The sequence below is a fragment of the Sus scrofa genome, chromosome 6 (genome assembly GCF_054392235.1).
Source record: "Sus scrofa isolate SSC_HxYL_T2T_F1_AM1 chromosome 6, Sscrofa_HxYL_maternal_Yorkshire_Landrace_v2.0, whole genome shotgun sequence".
Classification (NCBI taxonomy): Eukaryota; Metazoa; Chordata; class Mammalia; order Artiodactyla; family Suidae; genus Sus; species Sus scrofa.
The window spans coordinates 108445479-108471193 of NC_139388.1; the positions used below are offsets into that span (position 1 = coordinate 108445479).

Consider the following 25715-nt stretch of genomic DNA (forward strand, 5'->3'; position numbering starts at 1 on the left):
AAGGAGAGGTATCTTTACTCTGAAGTAAGATCACCTGAATAGAAAAAGAAATCTACTGTGATGAAGACATGTAGTAAAGAAGCTCACAATGATTGGTCACAGATTTATAGTAAGGTAGAATGAGAGCTTTTTTTTTGGGGGGGGAGAGCACACCCACAGCATGCAGAAGTTCCCAGGGATCAAACCTGTGTCACAGCAGCCATCCAAGCCACTCCAGTGACAATACTGGGTCCACAACCCACTGTGCCACAAGAGAACTCTGAGAGAACGTTTTTATTTTTATTTATTTATTTACTGCCTTTTTAGGGCCATACCCGTGGCACATGGAAGTTCCCTGGCTAGGAGTTGAATAAGAGCTGGAGCTGCCAGCCTACACCACAGTCACAGCAATGCTAGATCCAAGCCACATCTGTGACCTATGCTGCAGCTTGTGGCATTACCTGATCCTTAACCCTCTGAGCGAGGCCAGGGATCAAACCCACATCTTCACGGATGCTAGTCGGGTTTTTTAACTGCTGAGCCACAATACAAACTCCAGAACTTTTTTAAAGTGAAGGAATGGGACACGTGATCAGGAGATAAAGGAGAGTGACAGTTTATTAAAATTAGTAAAAACAGAATACTTACGTAAAGGATTTTGTCCTTCACTTGCATAATATTCATACATGCCACTTTTAACCAATGTGTCATAGTGAGGTAGGAAGTCAATCCGTTCTTTTGTAGCTGTTAGCAGTAACTGATTGACTGTCTGTAGCACGTATAGAGTGACTCCATCCTTAACAGTTTCATCTGTAAGTCAAGAGGTAACATCTTAAATGCTAAGCTAGCATTCAAAGCACAATCAATTTATTATTATTCTTTTGGTCACAACCAAAAGATGAGGCCAAAATTAATTAAATAATTAAATTATACAGGCAAATTCCCAAATAACGAATCAATCTATAAATTCAGTTGTGTTTTGTTATGAATATCAGCAAAACAGGTCCAAATACTTCCACTCATCTGAAATACTCAATTCTTAAAAAGTCAAACTGTCATAGGAAATCAGATGAGGAACTACATTAAAGTGGTATATGAATAAGGAAGAATGATGAAAATCGAAAAGCAATAAGGCACAAAAACTGGCAAGACTTAGAACATAGTTGGTTAAAAAAAAGACAATGGATGTTCAAATTTAGATAAGCAATGAGATCCTGCTATATAACACAGAGAACTATATCTAGTCACTTATGATGGAACATGATGGAAGATAATGTGAGAAAAAGAATGTGTATATATATATATGTGTGTGACTGGGTCACTTTGCTCTACCGTAGACACTGACAGAAAACTATAAACCAACTATAATGAAAAAATCATTAATAAAAATAATAAATGTATATTCAAATTTGGACAGAAATAATTTTATAAATATTTCAATTTTTTTTTAATTCTGTGAAATAAATATTTAGGACTATAACAAAAAAAAAAGAAAAAAAAAGACAATGGAAGAATTCTAGTTAGTCAGGAGAATTAGCTTTTCAAGGGCCCACAAAGAAGGCTTGTGGCTAGATGTTGAGCAAGGTCTCATCTGTAGACATAATGATACCAACTCTTTTTCTGTAATCTTGCTTGAAAAATATGACTTCTGGGGGGAGAGAGGACAAGATGGCGGAGGAGTAGGGGGACACGCTCGCCCTCTCCCACAAACACAACAAAAAAAGCACATCTACAGAAGAAATGACTCGCACAGAACAACAACCAATCGCTGGCAGAGGAACCTAAACTCCAATAACGGCAAGAAGTTCGTGACATTATTGGGCAGAACGGGAGAAAAGAGGAGAGTGAGAGAAGGTGAATCCGAGCGGGACGGGCGCTCCCGAAAGGGAACTGCGGAGGAGAAAGGGATCCCGCACCCTGGAAAGTCTCCTACCGGGGGAAAGATCAAACGAACCGGAGGAATCTCCAGATGCAGAGAAGAGTGTAGCAGTAAGTCGGAGTACGGAAAAAAGATCAAGAACCCAACGGACCATCTGAACTACGGGCACAGTCAGCAAAAATTGAGACGCCTGGGTGGGGGCTGGGCACCGAATCCTCGGCTCCAGAGGTTAGTCCCCGGGAAAGGGCCGGGGGACGCCTGGGTGGGGGCTGGGCACCGAGACCTCAGCTCTGAAGGTTGGTCCCCGAGAGGGGGCCGGGGGACGCCTGGGTTGGGGCTGGGCACCGAGACCTCGCCTCCGAAGGTTAGTCCCCAAGAAAGGGCCGGGGGACGCCTGGTGGGGGGGGCTGGGCACCGAGACCTCAGCTCCAGAGATTAGTCCCTGGGCTAGGGGGGCGGGGAAGAGCGGAAACTGCTTGGGAGGTCTCTAAACCATTTGACGGGGCAGAGACTGCCTGGGAGACTAGAAAACAAAGCTGTCGCAGAGGAAGGGAGCAATACTCTAGGGGCGGGGAAGTGGAAAGCCGCCTCAGAGGGAACCTGGGAGAAGAGCCTGGTCTGCGCCCGTGCTGGGGAGGGGAGAGAAGAAGGGGTGGGTCCCCATAGAATACCCCCCACGCCACAGCAAGCTTACAGGCCCGCTAGCTAGCAGAAAGCTGTGCTTCCCAGTGCATTCCCTCCCCCCACCCCCGCCACCCCCTATGCTCTCGCCGAACCTGGGGCTGCCTGCCATCCAGGAGGGCTGGCCTCAACAATTGCCTGAAGCCTACCACCGCAGGGGCTCTCCCTGCACAGGCCTGCTTGCCCTTTGGAGGGGCTACACTTCCACAGAGCAGCACCAAACACCACCAGCCCCCTAGAAAAGGCCTGCAGCCCAGAAAAGCTAGAACAAGCCTAGCCAGGCCGTGAATAGATCGACCTAATTCTCCCACGGTTTTTCTGAGACGGGCTCCCCCGGGGAGGAGCCTCTTGAGTCTCCAAGGGCCTTGCTACACGCCCAAGACCCCAGGGGGTGCTAAGACCTAGTGGACCAGCTGCATAGGACTGCCAGCTCCAGGCAGGACCCCCTGCAGCCCAGAAAAGCTGCAACAAGCCTGGCCGAATCGGGAAAAGATCTCAGACGGTCTTTCTGAGTCGGGCTGTCCTGGGGAGGAGCCTCTTGAGTCTCCAAGGGCCCTGCTACCCGCCCAAGACCCCAGGGGGTGCTGAGAACCAAGTGAAATCTGCTACCATCGTGGGGTGGACCTCCCAGTCCTGTCTGCCCTCAGGAAGTCCTCCTTTGCTTCAAAGAAACACTGTTAGTCCCATCAACACTCCAGAAAAGCCACACTGCCTCAAAAAAAGATTGACCAACAACGACAGCCCTCAGGAAATATTCCAGGGCAGTGACAAGGCAAACACTACCCGATAACGGAGAGTACAACTCCCTCAGGAGAAAGAAGACAACAAGCAAGATGAAGAAGCTGAGAAACCACCCCCAGTCAAACCAACAGGAGAACTCACCTAAAACAGTCAACAATGAAACTGATCTCTGCAGTCTGACAGACCTGGAGTTCAAAAGAGAAATAGTGAAAATACTGAAGGAATTAAGAGAAGATATGAACAGCAATGCAGATACCCTCAGAAAGGAGCTAGAAAATATAAGGAGGAGCCAAGAAAAACTAGAACATTCATTTGCAGAGATGCAAACTGAACTAGGGGCAGTAAAAACCAGAATGAATAATGCAGAAGAACGAATCAGTGATATGGAAGATAGAATAATGGAAATCACTCAATCTGGTCAACAGACAGAAAACCGAATCAAAAAACTGGAAAGCAATATAAGAGACCTATGGGATAATATAAAACGGGCCAATCTACGCATAATAGGAATTCCAGAAGGAGTAGAAAAAGATAAAGGAATGGAAAATATATTTGAAGAAATTATCGCTGGAAACTTCCCAAATCTAAAGGATACTGGATTCAAGATACAAGAAGCACAGAGGGCCCCAAACAAACTGAACCCAAACAGACCCACACCAAGACACATCATAATAAAAATGGCAAAAGTTAGTGATAAAGAGAGGATCCTAAAGGCAGCAAGAGAAAAACAGAATGTTACCTACAAGGGAACCCCCATAAGAATATCAGCTGATTTCTCTACAGAAACACTACAGGCCAGGAGGGAATGGCAAGAGATATTTAAAGTGCTCAAAGGAAAAAATATGCAACCTAGAATACTTTATCCAGCAAGAATATCATTTAAAATAGAAGGGGAAATAAAAATTTTTCCCAACAAACAAAAACTTAAAGAATACAGCAACACAAAACCCAGGTTAAAGGAAATATTGAAAGGGCTTCTCTAAACCAAAAAGAAAGGAAGGAAAGGGAAGAAAAAAGAAAAGAAAAAAAAAAAAAAAGAAGAAGAAGAAGAAGAGGAAGAACTAGGACTGAGGAAGATACAATCAGAGAGCAGTCACTCAAATAAGCCAGCATACAGATTTAATCATGAACATGCTTCAAACAAAATAAAATTAAAAAGAAAAAAATAAAAGAGTCATCAAAACCATAAAATGTGGGCAAGGGATGTTAGGAGGTAAATAATCCTTTTTGTTTGTATGTATGTCTCTCTTCTTAATTTTAATATAATAATGAAGTGTTTGAACTTACAGGACCATCAGGCTAAAACACACAATTATGGGAAGGGGTTAGCATACTTAAAAAACAGGGCAACCACAAGCCAAAACCAAATATTGCATTTGCAAAAAATGAAAAAAAAAAAATACACTCAAGCAGATAATAACAGGAGACCATCCAACCAAAAAAAAAAAGAAAAAAAAAAAGAAGAATGGAGAACCATAGAATCAACTGGAACACGAGGATCAAATGGCAATAAATAATCATCTATCAATTATCACCTTAAATGTCAATGGACTGAATGCCCCAATCAAAAGACACAGAGTGGCTGAGTGGATAAAACGGCAAAAACCTTCAATATGCTGCCTACAAGAAACTCACCTTAGGACAAAAGATACATATAGATTGAAAGTGAAAGGCTGGGGAAAAGTATTTCATGCCAATAGACATGACAGAAAAGCAGGAGTTGCAACGCTCATATCAGACAAAATAGACTTTAAAACAAAAGACATAAAGAAAGACAAAGAAGGACACTATTTAATGATTAAGGGATCCATCCAAGGAGAGGATGTTACTATCATCAACATATATGCCCCAAACATAGGAGCACCCAGATACATACAACAAATATTAACAGACATAAAGGGAGATATTGATGAGAATACAATCATAGTAGGAGACCTAAATACCCCCCTCACATCAATGGACAGATCCTCTAGACAGAAAACCAATAAAGCAACAGAGATCCTAAAGGAAACAATAGAAAAGTTAGACTTAATTGATATCTTCAGGACACTACATCCAAAAAAATCAGAATACACATTCTTCTCAAATGCTCATGGAACATTCTCAAGAATCGACCACATATTGGGACATAAAGCGAATCTCAATAAATTTAGGAGCATAGAAATTATCTCAAGTATCTTCTCTGACCACAATGCCATGAAATTAGAAATCAACCATGGGAAAAGGAAAGAGAAAAAACCTACTCCATGGAGACTAAACAACATGCTACTAAAAAACCAATGGGTCAATGAGGAAATCAAGAAGGAAATTAAAAACTATCTTGAAACAAATGATAATGAAGACACAACCTCTCAAAATCTATGGGATGCTGCGAAAGCAGTGCTCAGAGGGAAATTTATAGCAATCCAGGCCTTTCTCAAAAAAGAAGAAAGATCCCAAATTGACAACTTAACCCTCCACCTAAATGAATTAGAAAAAGAAGAACAAAGAAGTCCTAAAGTCAGCAGAAGGAAGGAAATTGTAAAGATCAAAGAAGAAATCAATAAAATAGAGACTCAAAAAACAATAGAGAAAATTAATAAAACCAAGAGCTGGTTCTTTGAAAAGGTGAACAAAATTGATAAACCCCTGGCCAGACTCACTAAAAAGAGGAGAGAAAGAACCCAAATCACCAAAATTATAAATGAAAAAGGAGAAATCACAACGGATACAGCAGAAATTCAAAAAACCATAAGAGAATACTATGAACAACTATATGGCAATAAGTTTGACAATCTGGAAGAAATGGACAATTTTCTAGAATCTTACAGCCTGCCAAAACTGAATCAAGCAGAAGCAGACCAACTGAACAGACCAATCACTAGAAATGAAATTGAAGAGGTCATAAAATCACTCCCTACAAATAAAAGCCCAGGACCAGATGGCTTCACAGGTGAATTCTATCAAACATATAAAGAGGAATTGGTGCCCATCCTCCTTAAACTCTTTCAAAAGGTTGAAGAAGAAGGAATACTCCCAAAGACATTCTATGAGGCCACCATCACCCTCATTCCAAAACCAGGCAGAGATACCACCAAAAAAGAAAACTATCGCCCAATATCATTGATGAATATAGATGCAAAACTTCTCAACAAAATCTTAGCCAACCGAATCCAACAACATATCAAAAAAATTATACACCATGACCAGGTTGGGTTCATCCCAGGTTCACAAGGATGGTTCAACATACGCAAATCAATCAACATCATACACCACATTAACAAGAAAAAAGTCAAAAATCATATGATCATCTCAATAGATGCAGAAAAAGCATTTGACAAAGTTCAACATCCATTCATGATCAAGACCCTCGCCAAAGTGGGTATAGAGGGAACATTCCTGAATATAATCAAAGCCATTTATGATAAACCCACAGCAAATATAATCCTCAATGGGGAAAAACTGAAAGCCTTCTCACTCAAATCTGGAACAAGACAGGGATGCCCACTCTCACCACTGCTCTTCAACATAGTTTTGGAAGTCTTAGCCACAGCAATTAGACAAACAAAAGAAATCAAAGGCATCCATATAGGAAGAGAAGAGATCAAACTGTCACTGTATGCAGATGACATGATTCTATACCTAGAAAACCCTAAGGACTCAACCCCAAAACTCCTTGAACTGATTAATAAATTCAGCAAAGTGGCAGGATATAAGATTAACATTCAGAAGTCAGTTGCATTTCTGTATACCAGCAATGAAGCATTAGAAAAGGAATACAAAAATACGATACCTTTTAAAATTGTACCTCACAAAATCAAATACCTCGGAATACACCTAACCAAAGAGGTAAAGGACCTATATGCCGAGAACTATAAAACCTTAATCAAAGAAATCAAAGAAGATGTAAAAAAATGGAAAGATATTCCATGTTCCTGGATTGGAAAAATCAATATTGTGAAAATGGCCATCCTACCCAAAGCAATCTACAGATTCAATGCAATCCCTATCAAATTACCCATGACATTTTTCACAGAACTAGAACAAACAATCCAAACATTTATATGGAACAACAAAAGACCCAGAATCGCCAAAGCAATCCTGAGAAACAAAAACCAAGCAGGAGGCATAACTCTCCCAGACTTCAAGAAATACTACAAAGCCACAGTCATCAAAACAGTGTGGTACTGGTATCAAAACAGACAGACAGACCAATGGAACAGAATAGAGAATCTGGAAATTAACCCTGACACCTATGGTCAATTAATCTTTGACAAGGGAGGCAAGAACATAAAATGGGAAAAGGAAAGTCTATTCAGCAAGCATTGCTGGGAAACCTGGACAGCTGCATGCAAAGCAATGAAACTAGAACACACCCTCACACCATGCACAAAAATAAACTCCAAATGGCTGAAAGACTTAAATATACGACAGGACACCATCAAACTCCTAGAAGAAAACATAGGCAAAACACTCTCTGACATCAACATCATGAATATTTTCTCAGGTCAGTCTCCCAAAGCAATAGAAATTAGAGCAAAAATAAACCCATGGGACCTCATCAAACTGAAAAGCTTTTGCACAGCAAAGGAAACCCAAAAGAAAACAAAAAGACAACTTACAGAATGGGAGAAAATAGTTTCAAATGATGCAACTGACAAGGGCTTAATCTCTAGAATATACAAGCAACTTATACAACTCAACAGCAAAAAAACCAATCAATCAATGGAAAAATGGGCAAAAGACCTGAATAGACATTTCTCCAAAGAAGATATACAGATGGCCAACAAACACATGAAAAAATGCTCAACATCGCTGATTATAAGAGAAATGCAAATCAAAACTACCATGAGATACCACCTCACACCAGTCAGAATGGCCATCATTCATAAATCCACAAATAACAAGTGCTGGAGGGGCTGTGGAGAAAAGGGAACCCTCCTGCACTGCTGGTGGGAATGTAAACTGGTACAGCCACTATGGAGAACAGTTTGGAGATACCTTAGAAATCTATACATAGAACTTCCATATGACCCTGCAATCCCACTCTTGGGCATCTATCCGGACAAAGCTCTACTTAAAAGAGACACGTGCACCCGCATGTTCATTGCAGCACTATTCACAATAGCCAGGACATGGAAACAATCCAAATGTCCATCGACAGAGGATTGGATTCGGAAGATGTGGTATATATACACGATGGAATACTACTCAGCCATAAAAAAGGATGACATCATGCCATTTGCAGCAACATGGATGGAACTAGAGAATCTCATACTGAGTGAAATGAGCCAGAAAGACAAAGACAAATACCATATGACATCACTTATAACTGGAATCTAATATCCAGCACAAATGAACATCTCCTCAGAAAAGAAAATCAATCATGGACTTGGAGAAGAGACTTGTGGTTGCCTGATGGGAGGGGGAGGGAGTGGGAGGGATCGGGAGCTTGGGCTTATCAGTCACAACGTAGAATAGATTTATAAGGAGATCCCGCTGAATAGCATTGAGAACTATGTCTAGATACTCATGTTGCAACAGAAGAAATGGTGGGGGAAAAACTGTAATTGCAATGTATACATGTAAGGATAACCTGACCCCCTTGCTGTACAGTGGGAAAATAAAATTAAAAAAAAAAAAAAAAAAAAAAAAAAAAAAAAAAAAAAAAAAAAAAAAAAAAAAGAAAAATATGACTTCTGTACAAACTTAGACATATGTAGCCAGTTTCCATCCCCATCCGAAAAAAGTAACCAAAAGCATCAATAGTTTTGTGATGCTTATCTATGTAATAAAATTTACTGCTCTATGATGTACTAGAATATATCAAATATAAAAGCATAAACATAGCATTGCTTACCAAAATTATCACAGGTAATTTCTTTCCTACTTGTTGTTGTAATAACAAATTTCTCTTCAGGTGAAATGGCAAGTGTCTATCCAAAATAAGAGAAATAAAATCAATTATTACACAAAGAAAATAAATGGACTATTCAAGTTTATAAAAATATGAAAATACCGATAAAACAGTGTATCTTAGTACTACAATTAGTGCTACATTTATTTGCATGAAAAGATCAGTCTTAATGTTTTCAAATTTTGCCTTTGTATAATTAAGCACAAATCTATTTATAAATTACCTATTTGCTTAACAAGGTTGATTTTTCTGCTATTATATGTTAGGTCCACACCCACAGCACATGGAGGTTTCCAGGCTCGGAGTCGAATTGGAGCTGTAGCTGCCAGCCTACGCCACAGTCACAGCAACTCAGGATCTGAGCCGCATCCGTGATCTACACCACAGCCCGGAGCAAACAACGGATCCTTAACTCACTGAGCAAGGCCAGGGATCGAATCCACATCCTCACAGATTCTAGTCGGGTTTGTTAACCCATGAAGAGAACTCCTAAGTGAACATTTTCAAAAGGTTTAACAACAGGACCCTCCCAGACAAAAGACTTATTACTTCATGTGAATATATAAGTAAACTTAGTTGGAGCAAAGCATTAACACTTATGTTCATATATATTAAGTACTTAAATATGTAAAAGCAAAAGTACTAGAAGAAAATAGAGATTAATATTTTTTAACACTGAAGAAAGGATAGCTACACTATGCAGGATATTTGCATAAAAACAATCTTTATTACCTATTATGACCCTTTCCAAAAATATAACTTAAAAAAAAAGTAAATTGAAAATTTAACAGGAAACAAAGCATCCTGAGGAGAAAAAAAAAGCCTTCATAAATAAAGATGAAAATCAACAAACATAAATAGGAAAAAGACATGAACAATCAAAGAGAAGACAAAGAGTTCCCACAGTGGCACAACAGGATTGGCTGTGTCTCTGCAGTGCCAGGAGGCAGGTTCGATACCCAGCCTGGTACAGTGAGTCAAAAGCTCTATGTTGCTGCAGCTATGGAGTAGGTCACAACTGAGGCTTGGATCTGATTCCTAGCATGAGAACTCCATATTCTGCAAGGCAGACAAAAATGAAAAGAAAAAAAAAAAAAGACAAAAGAAAATGACTACAAAACCGTAAGAAGCTAAAATTTCACAGCTAACCAAAAAATAAGAATTAGAAAGATGAGTTAACATTTTCATTAAAATTTTACATTATCTTTAAAATTACAAGATGCAAGCTCTTTCCAAAATTAAACAATAGGACAATGCACAGTTAAGAGAAAAGGCTGACCTCTGTTTCAGGTAATGATGGGCCAGTTAACCTAGACCAACCTTAGAAGCAAGATGACTTTAAAAAAAAATCTATATTAATGATACTTAGGTCTTCCATAGTGATACTAAAAATCCTTACTGGTCACTACTGAAACTAAATAAAGCACCAATTCCCTACTCTGAACACTGATAAATTAAAAGAAAAGAATTAGATAGAGCATTTATTATGCTTTTTTGCACCAACTTAAATTCAGAGTAACCATTTATCTCTAATTGATGAGGCAAAGTTGTTCTTTAAAGAATTCCCGAGATATTCCCCCCGCCCCCCCCCTCCTTGAGCTGCAGCAATGATGACACTGGAGCCTTAATCTGCTGCACCAGAAGGGAACCCCCAGATGTACATTGTTTTAAGTCCTGAATAAGCTCCCCGCCAAAAAAAAAAAAAAAGAATTCCTGCTAATAAATATAGGAGGAATGGCAATCAGAATACCACCATGGGAGTTCCTGTCGTGGCGCAATGGTTAACGAATCCGACTAGGAACCATGAGGTTGTGGGTTCGGTCCCTGCCCTTGCTCAGTGGGTTAACGATCCGGCGTTGCCATGAGCTGTGGTGTAGGTTGCAGACGCGGCTCAGATCCCGCGTTGCTGTGGCCCTGGCGTAGGCCAGTGGCTACAGTTCCGATTTGACCCCTAGCCTGGGAACCTCCATATGCCGCGGGAGCGGCCCAAAGAAAACAGCAAAAAAGACAAAAAATAAATAAATTAATTAAAAAAAAAAAAAAAGAATACCACCATGAATGACTAAACCATTAAGTCAAAATTTTATTATGGAGGAAGCCAGCGAAACCACCTGAATCCCACTAATCTGATCTTAGAATTGTTAAGCCATACATTACATGCCACCTGATGTGACGTATATATGAAGTACCAACAACACCTATAAAGTATTTTTGCCTCCTCATCCCAAAGCTGAACCTAAATCTTTATTATAAGTTATTAAAAACAGCTTCCAATTTACAGGACACATAGAGTTAGAATAAGCTCAATTACACCATAAAGAAGCACAGACAAAGGTTCCTTGGTCTTTGGGTTAAGGATTCCAGGTCAGTGGGTTAAGGATCTGGTGCTGTCACTGAGGTAGCTCAGGTTGTTAAGGATCTGGCGCTGTCACTGAGGTTGCTCAGGTTGCTGCTGGGGCATGGGTTCAATCCCTGGCCTGGGAACTTCCGCACACCATAGGCAGGGACAAAACTAAACTAAACTAAAACAGGAAGCTATTTAAAAAAAAAAAGAAGCAGCAGCAGCACAGACCAATTCAGAATGTGGAAGGTGAGAGACAAACCAACTTGATTTCTTCAACAAGTAGATGTCAAGAAAAACAAAATAGACTGGGGAAGGTATTTTGCAAGAAACAAAAAAAACAAGTTCAATACAAATACCCTGATTTAAACAAATCACGTATTAAAAAAATTTTGAGGCAAAAAAATCTGAATAAAAACTGAACTATTAGTTAACAATTAAAAATGTTAATTTTGATGGTGTGATAATAGAAATGCATGATGTAAAGAGAAGTGAAGTGAACTAAGGCCTGGAATATGCTTCAAGAGGCAAAAATGAAGCTAGTGTGGTAGATACTTGGAAACTGTTTAATAAGGATAATGAGTACATATAGGTTCATAATGCTATTATCTCTCTATATATTTGAGGCTTTTAATAAGAAAATTGTCTAACTTATACTACTGCAGACCAGTGAAAGAGAAGAGAGAACCCTGAAAGAAAAACCTACACATATATACGGGGGGGGGGGGGAGGTTGGCAAATAGAATGACATTACAAACTGCTGAGGAAAGAATAAACTATTCAATGAATATTATTGAGACAACTAGTTAATTGTACAAAAATAGGTAAGATAAATAAAATCCACTTCTCAACATACCCAAAAACAAATTCCAAGAGAACTAAAGCAGCTACATATTAATCCAAAGGAAAATAGGGAAGTAATTTTGAGAGAAGAGGGAAAAGGATTTCTGAAAATATCAAAAGTGTAAGCCATGAAGGAGAAAGCATGAAAAGATGTTCATCCTCACTAGTTATCAGAGAAATGAGAACAACTTGATTATCATTTCCATGAAGCTGGCAAAAAATTTTTAAGTCTTAAAAATATAAAGTATAGGCCTCCATTAAAAGGATCATACACCACGACCAAGTGGGATTTATCCCAGGGATGCAAGGATTTTTCAGTATCTGCAAATCAATGTGATACAACACATTAACAAACTGAAAAATAAAAATTATACGATCCTCTCAACAGATGCAGAAAAAGCTTTTGATAAAATTTAACAACCATTTATGACAAAAACTCTCCAGAACATGGACACAGAAAGAACATACTACAACACAATAAAAGCCATATATGGCAAGCCCACAGCTAAACTCAATACTCAACAGTATAAAGCTGGTATCATTCCATCTAAGATCAGTAACAAGAAAAGAATGCTCACTCTCACCACTGTTATTCAAAATAGTTCTGGAAAGTCCTAGAAATAGCAATCAAAGAAGAAAAAGGAATCTGAACTGGAAAGGAAGAAGTAAAACTGTCACTCTTTGCAGATGCCATAACACTGTACACAGAAATCCTAAATACACCACCAGCAAATTACTAGAGCTCATCAATGAATTCAGTAAAGCTGCAGGATAAAAAACCAACATACAGGAAGTTCCTGTTGTGGCTCAGCAGTAATGAACCCAACTAGTATCCATGAGGACTCAGGTTTGATCCCTGGCTTCATGCGGTGGGTTAAAGCAACCAGCATTGCTGTGAGCTGTGATGTAGGTCACAGACATGGCTCGGATCCTGTGTTGCTGTGGCTCTGGCATGGGCCGGCAGCCAAAGCTCCCAGGCTCCTAGCCTGGGAACTTCCATATTCTGCAGGTGTGGCCCTCAAAAGCCAAAAAAAAAAAAAAAAAATACACACACACACATATACAGAAATCTGTTGCATTTCTATACATTAAAAATGAAACATCAAAAAGCCAAATTAAGGAAACAACCCCATTTACAAATGCATAAAAATAAAATCCCTAGAATAAACCTACCTAAGGAAGCAAAAGACCTGTACTCAAAAAACTATAAGAAGACACAAATAGATATACCATGTTCTTGAACTGGAAGAACCAATATTGTTAAAATAACCATACTACCTAAAGCAATCTACAGATTCAATGCAATCTCTATCAAATTACCAATGGCAGTTTTCACAAAACTAGAACAAATAATTTTAAAATTTGTATAGAAACACAAAAGACTTCAAAAGACTTTCTTTCTTTTTGAGAAAGAAAAAGAGCTGAAGTTTCATGCTCTCTGATATCAGATTATATTACAAAGCCACAGTAATCAAAACATATGGTACTGGCACAAAAAGAGACTCATGGATCAATGGAACAGATAGAGAGCCCAGAAATAAACCTATGCACTTAGGGTCAACTCATCTTGATCTTAGGAGGCAAGAAGATACAATGGAAAAAGATAGTCTCTTAAATAAGCAGTGCTGGGAAAACTGGACAGGGACAAGGAAAAAAATGAATTCAAAGATTTTAACAACAATACAAAAATAAATTCAAGATGGTTTACAGACCTAAGTCTAAAAATGGATACTATAAAACTCCTAAGCGGATAGGAGTTTTATAGGCGGAAGACTCTGACATAAATTGCATTGGTTTTTTTTTTGCATCTGCCTCCTACAATAATGGAAATAAAAGCAAAAATAAACAAATGAGGCCTAATTAAACTTAAAAGCCTTTGCACAGCAAAGGAAATCATAAATGAAACACAACCTATGGAATGGGGGATACACGTGCAAACGACCCAACTGACAAGGCATTAATCTCCAAAACTCCAATAGCTCATACAGCTCAATATCAAAAAGCAAACAACCCAAACTTCCCTAGTGGCTCAGCAGGTTAAGGATCCACTGTCACTGCTGTGGCACTGGTCACTGCTGTGGCACAGGTTCAATCCTTAGCCTGGGAACTTCTATGTGCTGTCGGCACAGCCTAAACAACCAACCAACCCAATCAAAAAAAAGCTGGAAAACCTAAATAGACATTTCTCCAAAGCAGACAGACAGGTGGCCAACAGGCATATGAAAAGATGCTCAACAACACTAATTATCAGAGAAATGAAAATTAAAACTACAGTGAGCTATCACCTCACACAGGTCAGAATGGCCATCATCAAAAAGTCTACAAATAATATGGAAGTTTATGCATGGTGCAGCATATTAAGAATCCAGCACTTCAGTAGAGCTGCAACTGCAACATGGGTTCAACCCCTGGCCTGGGAACTTCCACGTGCCATTTTTTGGGGTATGGCAAAAAAAAAAAGTCTAAAAATAATAAATTCTGGAGTTCCCATTGTGGCACAGCAGAAAAGAATCCAACTAGTAACCATGAGGTTTCAAGTTTGATTCCTGGCCTCGTTCAGTGGGTTAAGGATCCCATGCTGCCATGAGCTGTGGTGTAGGTGGCAGACATGGCACGGATCCCACATTGCTGTGGCTGTGCAATTCGACCAGCTGGGAACCTCCATGTGCCAAGAGTGTGGCCCAAAAAAGGAAAAAGTAAAATAAATAAATAAATACATTCATTCTGGAGAGGGTGTGGAGAAAAGGAAATCCTCCTACACTGTTAGTGGGAATGTAAATTGGTGCAGCCACTAAGGAGAACAGTATGGAGGTTCCTTAAAAAAATAAAACGGAGTTACCATATGACTCAGCAATCTCACTCCTGAGCATATACCCAGAAAAGACGAAAACTCTAATTCGAAAAGATCCATGCATTCCAATATTAACAGCAGAACTAATTACAACAGCCAAGACATGGAAGCAATCTAAAATATATATACAATGGAATATTACTCAGCCATAAAAAAGAATGAAATGCCATTTGTAACATGGATGGACATAGAGATTATCATACTAAGTGAAGTAAGTCAAAGACAAATGTCATATATCACATATATGTGGAATCTAAAAAATGATACAAATTAAGTTATGAAATAGACTCACAGACATAGAAAACAAACTGACAGTTACCAAAGGGGAAAGGGGGTAGGGGAAAGATAAACTGAGAATTTGGGATTTACAGATACACATAACTATATAAAATAGATAAACAACAAGGTCCTACTGTATAGCACAGGGAATTGTATTCAATACCTTTTAATAAACTATAATGAAGAAGAATCTGGAAAACTATATATATTTTTATATATATAAATAAAATTGGGAGTTCCCGTTGTGGCTCAGTGGTTAACGAATCCGACTAGTATCCATGAGGTTGTGGGTTTGATCCCTGGCTCAGTGGGTTAAGGATCTGGTGTTGCTGTGAGCTGTGGTTGAGGTTGCAGACGCGGCTCGGGATCCTGCATTGCTGTGGCTCTGGCACAGTCTAGCGGCTACAGCTCCGATTAGACCCCTAACTTGGGAACCTTCATATGCCACTGAAGCGGCCCTAGAAAAGACAAAAAGACAAAAAAAAAAAAAAAAAAAAAAAGAAAAGAAAAGAACAACCATACCGAAAAGTAATTTGGTATACTTCAGTAAAATTAAAAATACTCATATCCTGGAGCTCTCTAATGACTCAGCCAGTTAAGGATCTGGTGTTGTCACTGCTGTGGCTCTGGTCACTGCTGTGGCGCAGGTTCAATCCCTGGTCCAGGAACTTTAACACAGCTTGAAAAAAAAAACTCATATACAATTCCACCAAAGAGAAATGAAGTTATAGAAATACATTGATGAGGAAAAGATTCTATTTGTTTATAGAAATAAAAACTGGGCGTTCCAGTCGTGGCTCAGCGGAAACAAATCTGACTAGTATCCATGAGGACACACATTCAATCCCTGGCCTCGCTCAATGGGTTAAGGATCCAGCACTGCTGTGGTCACAGACTTGGCTCGGATCTGGCATGGTTGTGATGTAGGCCAGCGGCTACTGCTCAGATTCGACGCCTTGCCTGGGAACCTCCATATGCTGAGGGTGCAGCCCTAAAAAGACAAAAAAAAAAAAAAAAAAAAAAAAGAAAGAAAAACTGTTTTTTACAAATTAGGCTTTTATAAAATCATGATAGGCTTTATTTTTAGTTCCTTACTACTTTATTTCTACAATGTCCCAAATGTTGGATCATGTGTTTATAGATCCTACAGAACATAATACATTGTTTTTATAGTTACTGAAAAGCTATTTTGTCAAATTGAATTTTTTAAGATCTATGAAAAGTACTTATATATAAGTATTTCATACAATCACTCCATAATTTTATTATTCAATTAAGATACATGAGCTATATTTTCTTTGCTTTATCTATAATTCTTCATAAAAATTATTTCTAAAATTCATTAACTTTTCTAAATTATTTTATAGCTCTGGTATTTGACAAACAAATTAAATATTTTTACATTATTCATTATGCTTTAATTCAAGATGTCATACCCTTTTCCTTCCATACTTTTGGTCTAAAAAGCTATCTTGTCAAACTAAGCTGAAGTCTTTCATGTATTTGTGCTAAACTGGTCTTGAACACACATTTCTTCTGCCTTTCTCTCTACGAAAGCAAGACACATTCTATTTGAGCAAAAGTCCTAACTGGGCCTTTTCACCTTTTTTTTTCTTTTTTGGCCTCCCTGCAACATGTGGAGTTCCATATGGGATCAGATCCAAGTCGCAACCCTACGCCACAGCTCCAGAAATGCCAGACCCTTTAACCTACTGCGCTAAGCCGAGGATCAAACTTGCATCCTGGAGCTGCAAAGACACTCTGGCAAACTCCGGCTTTTTCACTTTTATAAAAGCACTTCAATCCCACCTTTTTCTGGTCTAACATTAAAGCACGTGGATCTGCCTTTAATGAGTAAAGTAACTGCCCTGCATGTCTTCAGGTCAGCTTCAAACTATATGCTGTTAAAAACTTCTCTCAAAAGCCAATTTTAAGAGATATTTATGAAGGGCTAACTAACTTGCAGTCCATAAAATCCTCAAATGCCTTAAACTTCATCAATGGATTAGGTCAGTCAGAAACTAAATATCTGAACGCCATCTCTCTGAAACTCTGCGAAACTAGACTTTAATGATTTGTGCTTTGCCATTATATATCCAATGGCTCTGTTTCTGACCATCCCAAAACCAGGAACACCCATATTGCACTTGAGTAAGAAAGCTCTACAAAAACTTGTATGGTAACTGGTTAAAGCAGGTTGCAATACCCTAAATAACACAGAGTGTACCTTGCATTAAAGGGTAAGATAAGAGAAGTCTTTCCTATCTGTAAGAATCATCCATTTTATCAGGATTTGTAAGGAATCTAGGGAGAATTTTTTTCTCAAAGTTTTGCATCTTTAGCAGTGGGAATGTTTTTATTTGTTTGTTTGTTTTGCTTTTTAGGGCCACACCCTCAGCATATGGAGGTTCCCAGGACAGGGGTCGTGGAATCAGCTACAGCTGCTGACCTACGCCACAGCCATGCAGGATCCAAGCTGCATCTGTGACCTACACCACAGCTCAAGGCAACAACGGATCCTTAACTCACTGAGCAAGGCCAGGGATCAATTGAACCCACAACCTCATGGTTACTAGTCAGATTCATTTCTGCTGAGCCACAACAGGAACCCCTGTTTTTATTTTATAGACAATGTGGATTTTGTATCAATTGTCTTTCCTTCTCTGTTCTGATTTCTAAGAAACTCAAAGCTGATTTCATGGCTCAGCACTGGTAGAAGATATTATCAAATGAACTTCCATTTATTGCTCTCCTCAGGTTACCATTCTATGCTTTTTTTTTTTCCTCCTTTTTTGGCTGTGGCATGGGAAGTTCCTGGGTCAGGGATCAAATCTGAGCTGGAGCTGTGACCTACACTATAGCTGCAGCTGCAGCAACATCAGATCCTCCCACTAACACCTCCACAGAGACAAGCCAGATCATTAACCCACTGCTCCACAGTAGGAACTCCTATTCTTACATCTATCTTCTTTCACTTTTTTTCTTTTCATCTTTTGGAAATTTTTCAGCATAATATACACACATACTTTTTTTTTTTTTTTTTAAGGAAAAGACTGATTCATTTAACTAAATATCTATAAGTCAAATATTAGGTAAGGCTCTTACCCTCAAGGAGCAGAGAATGTTTAAAAAAGTACAATAGTATAACAAGTGCTATGGTGAGGTGACAAGAAATAGTGGAACCACACAAAGGAAAAAGTAGACATTTCCTCAAAATTAGGGATGGAGGGGAGGGTTTGCACACAGAGGACTTAATGCTTGGGCATATTAAGAATTTAGGGGAGTTCCCGTCGTGGCTCAGTGGTTAACGAATCCAACTAGGAACCATGAGGCTGCGGGTTCGATCCCTGACCTTGCTCAGTGGGTTAAGGATCCGGCGTTGCCGTGAGCTGTGGCGTAGGTTGCAGACGTGGCTCGGATCCCGCGTTGCTGTGGCTCTGGCGTAGGCCGGTGGCTATGGCTCCGATTCGACCCCTAGCCTGGGAACCTCCATATGCTGCGGGAGTGGCCCAAGAAAATGGCAAAAAAGACAAAAAAAAAAAAAAAGAATTTAGGGACTAAGTTATTTCCTAATCTTTGATTCTGTAAGGCTACAAGGGTTCAGGTGAGTCAACAGCTGCTTATCATAGGTCTAAGGGCTTCTGCCAAATCTATCTCTTCCTTTCTCTGCATTGCTCCTTTTCCAAAAAGTGAGCTTTCCCCAAATAACAGTTTAGGATCCATAATACTTTCTAGCACTACAAATACTTATTGGCTTAAGTTTTAATAAAAAATTTAAATTTAGTGCACTATCTGCCTCCTCCCTTAACAAGGAAAATGAGGACTTTAGTAAGTAGTGTGGGCACTATAGAGACTATTTTTTAAAAAATACAAGTTTTAGAATCAAACAGACCTAAATTATAATCCCAATATCACTGTTTATGAACTACATAAACTCAGACTTAATTCAATAATTTATTTTAGTTCTTCACATATATAATGGGGACAAAGTTACGGGACTAGGTGGCATAATCTGAATGACGTTTTAATTTTTTTGTAAAAGTTAGCCTTCCTTTTTTTTTCCCTTACTTCTTCTCTCTGCTCACATCTAATCAAATTTAACCTTCTCCATTCCAGCAGGGAAAGTAAGAAGGAGGAGGAAAACAATTGGTCAAAGAAAATACTTTCCTTGATTTTCAAGTTAAAATATTGAAGAAATAGAATAAATATATCTATAACATAGAACATCATTTGAGACAGAGCGGTATAACAGAAAGAATATGGGTTCTGTGTTTGACTAATTTTTGTACTAGCTATTTGACTTAAGTGAGTCACCATCTCCAAAAGTGAGTTTCCACTTCCGTAATAAGAGGTTAATACACTTCCCCTATATATGCAACAGAGTTGCTGACACTTCTCACATGGGAGAACTATTTCTGGAGGGAAGGTAAATTAGTACAACCTTTTTGAAAAGCAATTTAAAAATACAAAAAAGAGACTTAAAAATATACCTGACTTTTGATCAAGAAATTTCACTTCTAAGAATCTAAACCAAAGAAAAATAAAGACATAAAAGACAATGCATTCAAAGAGGTTTATCATGGCACTGTTTAAAATTGAAAATAAGCAAATGTCAACAAAACTGAGAGATTTGGTTATATAAAAAGTGCTACAAAACAGACCACTTCAATTATGAAGACTTGTATTATAATAGAAAAATACTGACAGTATTAAGTGAAAAAAAAATGGAATACAGACATCTACTACAGCTATTTAAAAAATAAGGTGGGGGGGGCGGGGGCGGTAAGGATACAAAGAAATAACTCTAAGTGCTAACAGTGGATATAAATTTTACAGGGAGTAAAAGGTTTACTTTTTTCCCCCTCTGGTTCCGTATTTTCTTTGATGTGCTGTTATTTTAAAACAATTTTTATATGCCATGATTTTAAATCCACACATAATATATTTTATATAATCAACTACAAGCATAATAAACATAGTTTCCAGAGTTCCCTGGGTGGCCTAGCAATTAAGGATCAAGTGTTGTCAATGCTATGGCCTCGGTTCATACTGGCCAGGGAACTTCCGCCTGCCCGGGCCACTGCAAAAAAACAAAAAAAAAGTTTCCTTTTCCTGGTTGGTTTTGAATACATTCTCAAAAAAGATGAACATTCATTCACTTTTCAAACACATGGGAATCTGCTATGTCCAGGCACAAGGATGAACTTCTGACTTTTTGACATTTTGTCTTCTAATTTGGGCATTTACTACGTGCCAGGCACAATTCCAGACCTTAGGCATAGAGAAATCAAAGCCCTTGCTCTCAAGTCGTTGTTGTTTTTTTTTTCTATGGGTCTTGATTTCAATTATTTCAGCAACAGAGTTAATAGTACCAAAACAGCCTACTCAAGTTAAAACACTGCTTTAGACCAAGTCCTTTTTCCTTGGAAGCTAAGTGTTCTCTATGGCTTAAAAAGAGGCCCAAGTGCTTAGTATAACTCCTGACAACATCCCTTCTTTACTTTTTTATTTTTGTCTTTTTGCTATTTCTTGGGCCGCTCCCGCGGCATATGGAGGTTCCCAGGCTAGGGGTCCAATCGGAGCCATAGCCACCGGCCTACGCCAGAGCCACAGCAACGCGGGATCCGAGCCGCGTCTGCAACCTACACCACAGCTCACGGCAACGCCCAACGCCGGATCGTTAACCCACTGAGCAAGGGCAGGGACCGAACCCTCAACCTCTTGGTTCCTAGTCGGATTCATCAACCACTGCGCCACGACGGGAACTCCAACATCCCTTCTTTAAAGCTGAAGCACCAACACCACCACAGACTTAGAAAAGACTCCTCAGTTTAAAGTAGGACTTTTCCCACACAGTCATTAACTTTTGCAGCAAAATAATATAGAGAGCATCCAAGTCCTTTGGTGTTTCCAGAGCCACCCAGGACACTCTTTGATTTGCTCAGGAACTCCCGTGGGGCTAGGGGTGCAGAGAGCCGGCAGGGCAGCTCCACCTGCGAGGCTTCCTTGGTCAAGTGTTTCCACTACAGAAGGATCCCCAGGGCGGGCCTGCAAACCTTGACAGAACGAGCCGGGAAACTGCATCATTTAAAGAACCCGAAGAAAATCGACTCTAGGCATTTCTCAACTTCTATCACAACATTCCTAACAGCCACGGGGCAGAACTCTACTCTTTTCTTAATTAAAAAGAGGGGCGGTGGGGGGGGGGGGAGTTTCATCCGAAAGAGACACAAGCGACTCCCGACTGGAAGATGAGCTGCACGTCCTCTGAGTTCGAGGTCGCCCCGGGCCCATTAAACCCGCGGTACCAAACCTCTAGCGGCGCCTCCTCCGGAACAGGGCCGGGCAGAGGGAGGCCCACCGACCAGCCGGCTCCGCGCTCCGAGACCCGGCCCAGATTCCCCGCCCGGCCTCGGGCATGGTGGGCACCCGGGACGGCGAAGCCAAGGCCGCAGGTCCAGGGCCGAGTGACAGGTTTATTGCCCAGGGTGAGCAACTAGGGATTCCCGACACCTTCCCAACCCCAACTCTACCCGCGCTTCCCTCCTCCGCCCCTTCGCGTACCTGACACACCGAGGCGCGGAACGCCGAGTAGTCCGAGAGCTCCCCCACCTGCAGCGCCCGCTCCCCCAGCTCCGACTCCTTCTCGCGCCGGTCAAACAAGTACACCGTCCTGTAGCTGTCGCCTCCACCGCCCTCTCCAGTCCCCACCGAGGGCCCGCCGCCGCCCGCCGCTGCCATATTGGCGGAGAAGAGAGAAACAGCGGCGCCGGCGCCTACGGCCACTGCGCTGAAGGCCGAAATGCAGGCTCCGCGCGGCGCCTACACCTCCAGCCCCCGGGGCGGCGCGAGGCCTCTACCCCGGCGCGCTCAGCTCCTCCCTCAGCGACGGCGGCCCAGCAGCGGCAGGCGCGAGGATCACCCGGGAACCGATTCAAACGAGCTCCTGCCCCGGCTCACGTCACTTCCGCGGCCCGCTGCTCCCCCGGGGAGGAGGGGGCGCGCGGCGCGCTCCTCTCAAGGCCTGGACCCGCACCCGCCGCCGCCCACGCGAGCTTGCAGCGCAACCAGCCACCAGTGCCTCCGCCTGGGACTGTGGCGCAGGAGGAAGAGAGGGCCCCTCGGCGCAGAGGGGGCGGGGCGAATCCGGCAGGCCGCGCGGGCCGGGGCGGGGCTTCGGTACCCACCGACCTGGGTCCGCCCCTTTCAGATGGAGGGAAGCGCGGTCCCTTACGGGTCCTTAGAGCTGGTGGCCCAGCAGCTGAGGCGGGAGAGCCCGCCCCGGGAGCGGCTGGGGGAGTCTCCCGAGGGACTCTTTTACCCCAGCCGAGATGGTCCTGGTACCTTCCCGCCTCGCCACTACCGAGACTGCCCGCCTTCGAGCTCTTAGGGCTGCGGCCACGGATGCGCCCTCAGCAGCTGGGTCGCGTGAAGGCTGCGGTGGGAAGCAGGAAAGTGGAAAGTAGATCTGCCCCCGCCGCAAGCACGTGGGTCCCGACGCGGGAGAAACCGACGGACGCCGAGAAACCCTGCTCCGGTGCTTTTCCCGTCCCATTTCCTAGTGTTTCTCTGTGGGCCTGGCTTGGCCCCGGGAAACAAAGCTAGGCCCTGAAAATCTACCCCCACTGCCACCCAGGTTCCGTGACGTCACCGCGGCCGCCGAGGGTCTCAGCGTCAGGCACACGCCCCCCCCCACCGGCACCGTCACGCTGCTGAGCGTGGCGAAGAAGAATGCCTACGCCAGAGTCCTTAGGAATCAGTTGGTGTTCGCAGAAGGCTTAACTTACTATGTTCAAAGATAATAGCCTTTTTTGACTTTCATTAAATATCTCTGCCATATCTGAAAAAAGGACACAATGAACTTCTTTGCAGAACAGATGATGAAAAAACTTACGGTTTCCAAAGGAGACAGTTTGGGGGGTGGGGGAATGCGCTGGGGATGTGGGATGGAAATCCTATAAAACTAGATTGTGATGATCATTGTGCAACTGTAAATGTAATAAATTCATTGAGTAATAAGATAAAATAATGCTAAAAAAAAAAAAATCCCTGCGCTGCCCATGTAGTACCCCAACTCAGCAACAAGTCGTTTAAGGACTAGGCTTAGCCATTTACTCTCCAGTTCTTAAAAATATTAAGTGAATAGTATGTGCTTGAGAGTGATGTTTAAATTTATTAAGCCCAAAACAGCAGACTGGGAGATTCTTCGATTGGTCAAAAGTTTGGGTAATGAAGTCTAGATTTGCTTGTCCAAAGAAAGCTGTTTCAGAGTGGGGGGGGGGGAGGAAATTGCCTAGACATATAAGATATTAAAAGTAGAACGCACAGTTGGAACCAAAGTGTGAAGGCATGTTTTTGGGGGGGAACAAAGAATAGAGCTAGAAGTAAGGAGAATGGAGCAGTAGATGGTGGAAGATAAAATTTGTGCCAAATGCCATTCATGTTTCTGAAGGGAAAGAGGTGGTGTTGCTGAAACCAAAGTAACCCCCAACTCCTAGGTGATTTCTTTGACTTATGTTGTACCTCTCTAATTCAGGTGAACTTTTCCTTGCAGCACATTATATGTAATGGTGTTTGATTTTTTTTTTATGGTGTTTGATTTAAATGACCAAAAAAAAAAAAAAAAACCTTTGGGGGATCTTAATGAGTGAAATAAATTGCTTCTTTCTTGCACTGGGACTAGGGCTAGAAGTTCATCACCAGGGCAATTTTCCATTTCTCTATAATACTGAATTAGGCAAATACATGAATACAAATAGAAACTCTTTTCATATCGTTAGAATAGAAAGTCTCTTAGAGGAGAAATCCAAAATGCTGCTAGGGAAGTGTACTACAACACTATGGGCAACTCTTGGTGGAAATATTGATAGGTATCTTGTTGAGACATCAACTCTGAATCACTGTCTTCTATGGCAGTTCGGCAGTCTGAAACAGCCTCAGAACTTTTGCCCAACAACTTTTGTTTTCAGAAACTCCCCAGATAACTTTTTCAGCAAAGAAAGATGATGTTTGTTGCTTAAAAAAAAAAAATTAGTATAGTTGATTTACAATGTTAGTTTCAGGTGTACAGCAAAGTGATTCAGTCAGTTTCATATATATATTTTTTCAGATTCTCTTCCATATATAGGTTATTTCAAGATATTGACTCCAGTTCCCTGTGCTATACAGTAGGTCCTTGTTGTTTATCCATGATGTTTGTTCTTTAATTTTTATCACAAATAAGTTTGAAATGACCCAGTCCCATAATTAGTTCTCTGTTTTTATTTCCATTAGCTAACTTATTGTATAGAATATAAATATTTAAGTGTCCGTGTATCAGTTATCTATTGATGCATAACAACCTACCCCCAAACTTAGTGACCTATTGTATAACTTTCTATGGCCCTACCTCTGGGATGTGGCCACCATGATTTGAGATGCCACAGCCCCAGACCCATATTTGCTGGGCGGCAGTGAATAATTTCTCTTCAACTCTAAAATTGAAAATGGGATCAAATAAAACTATATTGCAAAAAATGGGAAGCAGTGAAAAAGAGTAAAATAAGTCTATGTAGAGCCTGAAGATTTTGTGGTGGAAAAAATATTGGACACGTGTAATGAATGGGAAGGTAAAATATTTCCTTCAGAGGAAGGGATTTAGATGCTGACAAAACTTGAAAACTTGAAGAAAACTTAGATTGTCCAAAGTTAAAGTATTTAATTCTGAAAAAGCTGGTAAAAATGGTACAAGAGAAAATCTTCATCTGACGGTGAATCTGATGACAGGAAATCAAAGAAGAGATTCTGCTGACAAGACGCTTTGCCAACAGTCTTGATACTGAGCAAATAATTGCTGTTACATACAGCAGTGGAGAATTAATATTTATCAGGAAATAGAAAGTTACAGGTGAGGTAGAATCAGTGCTGGAGAAGAGGCAAAGATGAAATATGCTCAAATTTTAATTGCTTTTTATGAAGAGAGACACACTTGGCATTCTTGTCCAGAAGATGCTCAATAATTGTTTACATACATATACAAATCTGAGTCTTGGTTTATGCCTCATTAGTATGAAAAATAACTACATTCTAATGAAAATCAAGCTTGATGTGTTCATTTTGAGTAGTAGTAAGGAATTTTTAATTTTTTTTTCCATCGATAGCACTGGTTACTTTCAACAAACAAAAACATTCTGTAGTTGTAACATTTGTCAGAAAAGAATATTTGATAGCATGGTATATTATTTTC

At 40.7% G+C, this 25715-nt stretch overlaps 1 protein-coding gene and 1 pseudogene across 2 annotated transcripts in view; one reads left to right on the top strand and one right to left on the bottom strand.

Moving 5' to 3' along the window:
• SMCHD1 (structural maintenance of chromosomes flexible hinge domain containing 1) overlaps window positions 1-22450 on the bottom strand; it is a 162817-nt gene extending 140367 nt beyond the window's left edge. For both annotated transcript variants that reach the window (XR_002345042.2, XM_021096137.2), the window contains exons 1-3: window positions 22055-22450; window positions 9120-9195; window positions 628-789 (exon numbers count right to left, since the gene is read on the bottom strand). Coding sequence is in view for 1 of the 2 variants with exons in the window: in XM_021096137.2 (XP_020951796.1) it covers window positions 628-789; window positions 9120-9195; window positions 22055-22231 (415 nt within the window). In the remaining variant the exon portion in view is untranslated. The remainder of the gene's footprint in view (window positions 1-627; window positions 790-9119; window positions 9196-22054) is intronic.
• A 2456-nt stretch (window positions 22451-24906) lies between these two features.
• LOC100627215 (chromobox protein homolog 3 pseudogene) lies at window positions 24907-25488 on the top strand (annotated as a pseudogene).
• The last annotated feature ends 227 nt before the right edge of the window (window positions 25489-25715 follow it).